The sequence below is a fragment of the Triticum urartu genome, unplaced genomic scaffold (genome assembly GCF_003073215.2).
Source record: "Triticum urartu cultivar G1812 unplaced genomic scaffold, Tu2.1 TuUngrouped_contig_4519, whole genome shotgun sequence".
Classification (NCBI taxonomy): domain Eukaryota; kingdom Viridiplantae; phylum Streptophyta; class Magnoliopsida; order Poales; family Poaceae; genus Triticum; species Triticum urartu.
The window spans coordinates 1-7,916 of NW_024115113.1; the positions used below are offsets into that span (position 1 = coordinate 1).

The following is a 7,916-nucleotide window of genomic DNA, read 5'->3' on the forward strand; positions in this document are numbered from 1 at the left end:
TGAGGGAAGGGAGGCCGCCGGCGGCGGCGCTGTCCGAGCCGTCCCTCGCGGCTCTCAGGGAGGCGCTCTACGACGCGGACGACGTGGTGGATGACCTCGACTACTGCAGACTGCAGCAACGCGTCATGCAACGAGGTAAATAGTTGAGCCTTTACGTATGTCGTGCGGTGTGCAGATCCAGTTGTGCTCATCTTTTTCTGGTCCTTTGGCACCTGTTAAGATTGATCTACATATTTGCATCTCAAAAAAAAAAGATTGATCTACATATTTCCGTCAAAAAAAGGTTTGATCTACGTATACTCAAAAAAAATATTGATCTACATGAACGGATCATTAGAGTACGATCCGTCGACAGACTACAAGTCTACTCCAACTCAAACTTTTGCAATTTCCACCACATAAAAACCATGAGGTCCATTCGCCATGCTTGAGTCAACGCGCATACATATACCAGATCTATGCCAAAATTTTCTGGTCAAGATCAGCGGGCTAAGCTAATCTCTCATGTTTAAAAAGTATACTCCCTCTGTAATAAAATATAAGTCATTTTTTGGTATATATAGTTGGGTACAAAAAACGTCCTACATTTTGTTACTGAGGCAGTTCATAAGGTGGTTTTGTCGTCTGCTTGTCCTTGGTTCAAACTTTATGTATGCTCCCTCCACCTTCTTTCCTCTCTTGTTTCCATGTTTTCCCTCCTATCTCTGATCTTTTGGCACATATCCAGCTGCTTTACGTGATGCTATCGCCGGATTCATGCATGGAGCCGATGGTGCGTCAACAGGCGGCGATGTCGATATGTCGACGACGAGCAGCAGCAGTGGCAAGCAGAGGCGTCGACGGTTTGAGGTGTCAAAACACTTGGATCATTTCATCACAGGCGAGGTGAAGGAAACACATATGGATCAGCCTGAACATGCAAGTCACCACCAGCTGCCAAACCCTTCAAGGTACTACCACGATTAATAATGCCTTAATTTTACATTTGCCAAGAGAAACTACTTCAGTTCTTTTCAAGTCGTTTTTCTCAACGTAATAGTATATGTAACTCATTTTCCCCTAGTTTTACGATCTTTCACATTAGACGAGATTCATAATCATTTGCAAACAATAGAGAGAGAATGACTAGGTCCATATGTCAGAGAAAACAAACAAGTGTCTTTTTTTAGAATCGAAAAGGTAACAAGCATAGCATTCCCTACTCCGTGCTTATGGCGCCGATTACTTCAATAATCGCACACAACGCACACCCCCGCAATCAACAGCCGATAAAATGCGAATAGCTTCTCTTTTTTTATCTTTCTGTTTGGTTTTCAGAAGCTTCTGTTTTTGTTCTTTTTTATTTCGTTTTCCTTTTTTATTTTTCCTTTTCCTTTAAAATTTGATAAACCTTTTTATCAAATTCATGAACTTTCAAAAAACATGCATGTTTTTAAATTAATAAATATTTTTCATTTTTCTTAAAAAAATTAAATCATTCAACTTTTTTCGAATTAACAAACATGTTTTTAAATCAATGAAATTTTATCAAGTTTGTAAAAAAATCAAATTCACGAACATGTTTTCCCTTTCATGGCTTTTCCCAATTTTGTGAACTTTTTTTTAATCCACGAACTATTCAAAATACATGTTTTTAGTTCATAATTTTTTTAAAAATCCACAAACTTTTAAAATAGTCTTGGATTTTTTAAAATCCCCTTTTTAGAATTCACGAAGTTTTTCTTTAATTTATGAATACATTGTTTTTCAAAATTTGCATTTTTTAGACAGATGTGTTTTTTTTTTCAAAAGTCGACCACTCAACCGTGGACCGAGAGGACGAACGAGGGAGCTATCCAGTGCAACGAATGAATGGTTGACCGCCCAACCAGCAAGCATGTTTTGGGCCGGCCCATGCAAGTGGGCACACGGGCGCTATTTTAGAAACTGACACGTCAAGCGCGGGGGCAACTAATCAAGGGGTCAGCCTCTTGGAGGGATCGGGGGAAAATATCTGGTACTCCCATCCTCGGGTACTCCCGGTGCTCCAAGTTCAAAAACATATCTTAAATGTTTCCAAAAATTTCAGAAAAAATGTGAATGTTCGCAAGGAATGTAACTACAAACGCTAGAAATTTCAGGTCCAAACTCGAAGTGCACATTAATTTTTGTTCCTTAATGTGCACTTCGAGTTTGGACCTGAAATTTCTAGCGTTTGTAGTTACATTCCTTGCGAACATTCACATTTTTTTGATTTTTTTGAAACATTTATTAATGGTTTCTTTAAACTTGGAGCGCCGGGAGTACCCCAAGGATGGGAGTACATGATACTTCCACCCTACAGAGGTCACTTTATTGTGCCTGGGAGTGCGCCAACTGATGCACCACCACATGTCGCGCGCTGGGCGCACCCTTGGGAATTTTTTTCTTTTTGCACACGCTTTTGGATTTTATTTGTTTTTTTGGCTTTTCAGCTTTTGCTTGGTTTCCCTAGGTCTGGGGAGATTTTTATAGGAAAAGCAATGCTTTTCCGCGAGAAGCACGATATGTGCTCCTGCGAGAGAAGCACAGTTGTGCTTTCCCAATGCTTCCACAAGAAGCACAACTATACTTCCAAAGAGGAAAAAAACACAAATGTGCTTCCTTGAAAAAGGGTAAAGCACAACTGTACTAAATGAAAAATCACTGCTTCCCAAAAAAGTAAAAAAATCACAATTGTGCTTTTGTTGTTTTCTTCTGGTTTTTGGTCTTTTTGTTCGGTTTTGTCTTTTTTTAATTTCTGGTTTTTCCTGATTCTTGTTTTTTTGTTTGTTCGTGGATAAAACTTCATTGAAACCTATTTACTTGGGATTTATCATCGAAAAATCTCGACCCGAGAAATTTAACGATAAAAACTATCCATGAATTGGAACCACGGTTTAAGAGATAAAACATTAAAAAACCAAATCTATGAAAAAGGAAAAAAAAACTCCCGGGTTGCAACAAGTGATGCGTGTGTAGTGCACTATTTGTCACCACCATAGAAGGTGAAAGTGAGTTTTAAAAAAAGTGAAGATGACATTTGCAAAGGATATCCCTTAATTAAGGATTTTGGTCAAGCATGGGTTAGGAGCTCTGAACAAGCATTGTATTTGGACCACGCTGTGAGTGAATGTGATGAAGCGACTGGGCCTGAAACCATTCGTTCTGTCCGTTAATTTTAACTAGGCCGTAATGGGCTCCGATGCCAGTTCACCCGCTCTACCCAGAAGCCCCCGTTCCTTTTCTCTCTCAAAAAAAAATCTTTATCTCTCCCTCGTCGGGTTTCTCCGGCTCCGGCATCCTGCAGTAGCATGGGAGCCGCGAGCAGCAGCGTCGGCGATGGATCTCACGGGAGCAGGCCGCTCTTGTACAGGAGAGGGGGTCGAGAAGGTATGGAGGCGGCGTTGTTGGCGACGACGATGTCCGATCCGGCGACGGCGGCATGGGGGAGTGGGGCCGTGATTCGCTGGAGAAGAAAGAGCCGACAAGGCTCCGGTCGGAGGCCGTGTCTCCGAGGGCAGGGGATCGTTGCAGATTTGGCGACGCGATGATCCTAGCCCATATCCGCGTCATTGTCACAGGCCCTGCTGGAATCTTCAGTTCAGCTCTCTTCTGTTCATCGTTCGTGCCCTCGCTTGATTTTACTATTCTCTTTTTAAGGGTGAATATGCTCAAATAGATCCTGAAACTTGTTGGTTTCAATTGCAAATGTTCTTCTGAATCACGATTTCCATTTTTTGCGAAATATTTCATTCTAGCTCTCCTCTTGTAGTTTTACTGTATGTTGTCACTGCATCTGAATTTGATAACCCACCCTGTCTTCATCTAATCAGACCAAGCTCTCGATTTCAGATTTCTCTAGGACATAGTTTAAGCCATGGATGCAGGAATGTTTATTGGGTTCCACAACAAAGCACATGGTTTTACTGTATGGTGTCACTGCATCTGAATTTTGACAAACCATCCTATCTTCATCCAAACATGCCAAGCTCTCAGTTTCAGATTTCTACATAGGACATAGCTTAAGCCATGGATGCAGTAATTTCAATCGGTTCTACTAGTACAACAAAGCACATGCATTCTCATTCTTAGACATCATCTGTGTATAACAACTCATTGTGGTTCTTATAGCCAATTCAGTACTCACCATCCACTTTTTTTTTCTTACCGCAGCATAGGAGATGCCATTGCAAATGCTACCCTTGTTGCACTTGGTGTACCATCTAGCAGAAAAAGAATGAGAACAGATCAGGATCCAGGAGACTCCTTCACACCTGACGTTCACGCTTGGAACAAGGAAGAATTTTCCAGTAGGATACAGGATATAACTCGTCAGCTGCAAGATATCCGAGGGGATGTGACAAGGGTTCTGAACATACTTGGCTCTGAATCTGGTGCAGGTCCAAGTGACTATCAAAGTACAGCCTCAGATCCACGCCTAAGAACATCAAGTCTTCTGAAGGGCAGAGTGTATGGGAGAGTTGAAGAGAAAAACTACATAAAAAACTTGATGACCGACGAAGAATATGGCAGTGTAGGTGTAACAGTTCTGCCTATTGTAGGCATTGCAGGTGTCGGGAAGACAACTCTTGCTCAACTTGTATACAATGATCCAGATGTGCAAAGCCAATTTAAAAACAGGATCTGGGTTCGGGTATCTAACAACTTCGATGAAATAAGAGTCTCAAGAGATATGTTAGATTTTGCCTCTCCCTCTGAAAAGCCACATGAGGGAGTATGCAGCTTCGCCAAACTCCAGGAGGTCTTGAAGAGTCACATCAGATTAAAGAGGGTTCTGCTTGTTTTAGATGATGTCTGGGATGACATGAGTGACTGCCGATGGAACCAACTATTGGCTCCTTTCAAGTCCAATAATGCAAGGGGCAATATGATTCTTGTGACAACTAGAAATATGTCTGTTGCAAAAAGAATAGGAACAACTGGACCAATTAGATTACATGCTTTGGGAAATGATGATATATGGCTGTTGTTCAAAGCATGTGCATTTGGTGATGAGAACTATGCAGGGCATAGAAGTCTAAGCATCATTGGGAAGCAAATTGCAGATAAACTAAAGGGCAACCCATTAGCGGCAGTAACCGCTGGGGCACTGTTAAGAGAAAAGCTTACCATTGATCATTGGGGTAACATTCTAAGGAATGAAGACTGGAAATTGCTAGGGCTCAATGGAGGCATTATGTCCGCTTTGAAGCTTAGCTATGATCAGCTGCCGTACCATTTACATCAGTGCTTCTCGTATTGTTCTATCTTCCCCGACAATTATCAGTTTCTTGGCGAGGAGTTGGTCCAGATATGGATTTCACAAGGTTTTGTGAAACATAGGCATTCAAATAAAATATTGGAGAAGATGGGAATGGACTATCTGGATGATTTGCTGAACCTGGGCTACTTTCACCAAGTTGGAAGACAAAACTCCTCTCAAGGCAGTCAAAATTGCTATGCTATGTGTGGTCTTATGCGTGATTTTGTGAGGATGGTTTCGAGAACCGAGTGTGCAATTACAAATGATCTGCAATGCAATGACATTTTGCCAACTGTACGGCATCTGTCAGTAGTGACTGGTTACGCATACAACAAAAATCAGGTTGGGAACAAACATTGCAGTAACAATTTTGAAGAAAATTTGCGAAATAAAGTTACATCATTGAGAAAATTGAGGACATTGGTATTGATTGGGCAGTTCGACTCTTCCATGTTGCAATCCTTCCAAGACATACTCCGAGAGGCACATAATCTTCGTCTATTACAGATTTCTGGAACATCTGCTGATTATAATTCCCTCATGTGCAGTTTGGTAAATCCTACCCATCTTCGCTATCTAAAGCTCAAAGTCGATGAGGTGCACGAGGGTTTGCCTCAAGTTTGGAGCAAGTTTTGCCATCTTCAAGTATTAGATGTCGCCTCAAACATTGATTCTAATGTAATTTATGGCATGAGTAATGTTCCCAGCTTGCGGCACCTTGTTTCAAAAGAGGGAGTGCACTCTTCCATTGCTGGAATTGGTGAATTGATCTCACTTCAGGAGCTGCACAATTTCAGTGTTCAAGATTCTAATGGCGTCGATATTATAGAACTTCAATCCATGAATGAACTTGTACGACTTGGGATTTCTCAACTGCAAAATGTTAAAACTAGGGAAGAGGCATACCAGGCTAGACTGAGGGACAAGCACCAGTTGGAAAAGCTGCACTTGTCTTGGAATGGTACCTCGTCACATGATGAATATGATCATGGCATGAGCTCTGAAATGGAGGTGCCCTTGCTGGTAGAGGTTCTTGAGGGTCCCGAAACTTGTACCAGCGTCGAGATGGAGGAATGCTTGCCAAAACAGGTGACTGAGGGTCTTCAAACTTCTAGCAGCATGGTGATGGATTGCTTGCAAATAGACGTGCTCGAGGGTCTTGAGCCAAACAGCAACCTGAAGCATCTTCAGATATCTGGGTATAATGGGGCTCTCTCTCCATTTTGGCTTGCCAGCAATACCCCAGTTACCTCATTGCAGACGCTTCATTTAGAGAACTGTGGAGAATGGCGGATACTTCCATCTCTGGGAAGTCTTCTGTTTCTTACAAAGTTGAAATTGAGCAGCATGCAGAAAGTAGTAGAAGTATTTGTTCCTTCCTTGGAAGAATTGGTGTTAATTAAAATGCCAAAGTTGGAGAGGTGCCTTTGCATTTCCAAGAGGGACTTGAACTCTAGTTTAAGGGTTCTGAAGATTAAGTGGTGCCCTGTATTGGAGGTGTTTGATCTGTTTGGGAACGGGCAGGAACTGAAAATTGAGGAGCCATGGTTGCCTGGTCTTCGTAAGCTGATTGTTCATGATTGTCCTCATTTGCTGATACCACATTGTTTACCATCTTCAAGTACCTTTAGAATTTTCAACAGGAAAGTTTCAAAATTTGCAAGAATTCAAGGTTGGTCCTCCGAAAGATTAACCATCTGTATTTTACACAAGAATTTTGAGGAATCTTCTTCCGATGAGGATTTCAGTGAGTTCTGTGGTGAGCAATTGGTGTTAGATGGCAACATTATGGCACCGCATAATCTGCTGTTCTTGACTCGCTTGAAAATAGAAGGTTGCCAAGATCTATTGTCTGTTTCATTCAAAGGATTAAGGAAACTCGTGTCCTTGAAGACGCTGAAAATACGCAACTGTGGAAAACTTTTCTCTCCAGCTATTCTGCGAGAGCATGTCAATGAGGATGTGACAGTTGCAAATTATGGTGCCCTCCCATCTCTTCAATGCCTCAGTATCAAGTCATGTGGAATAACAGGGAAGTGGCTATCTCTGATTCTGAAGCATGCTCTAGTCCCAGAGGAACTGATTTTACAGGACTGCCCTGAAATAACACGGTTGTCAATAGAACCAGAAGAAAACAATGTATCAAATGTTATCTCAGCCCCAAATGCGTCAACACTGACAAGTTCAGCTCAAGACAGGCTCTTGTGTATTCCGTTAAATCTCGTATCCTCTCTGAAGAAGATATCAATTTGTGAATGCCCTGATCTCGCATTCTGCGGGAACAATGAAGGCTTCGCTGAATTTACCTCCCTTGAAATGCTAACAATTAATTATGGATGTGACATGCTTCTATCATCTTTGGTGCATGAGGATGGAAGATGGCTCCTTCCAAAATCACTTGTAGAACTTGATGTCAACGAAGATAGTGAAGAGACGCTGGAGCCGAGCTTTGTGGGGAATGCCACCTGTCTCAAAGTGTTAGATGTATGGGGCAGCTCATCTTTGGAATATCTGAAGCTGCATCACTGCACGGCACTGGAAAAGTTGACAGTTAGAGACTGTGAATTGCTTGACAAACTTGAGGGCTTGCCGTCCCTCACAAAGTTGGAAGTAGAGTACATTTCAAGTTTGGAATCTCTGCAGCTGCATTCCT

The 7,916-nt window shown here is 41.9% G+C and overlaps 1 protein-coding gene across 1 annotated transcript; it reads left to right on the plus strand.

Annotated features, from left to right (window-relative positions):
* Positions 1 to 727: 727 nt before the first annotated feature.
* LOC125527946 (disease resistance protein RGA2-like) lies at positions 728 to 7,916 on the plus strand (the record flags this gene model as incomplete). The annotated part of the gene is given in 2 exon segments (XM_048692444.1): positions 728 to 950; positions 4,174 to 7,916. Coding segments are annotated over 2 exon segments (3,966 nt in total), but the record flags the coding sequence as incomplete, so codon positions are not given.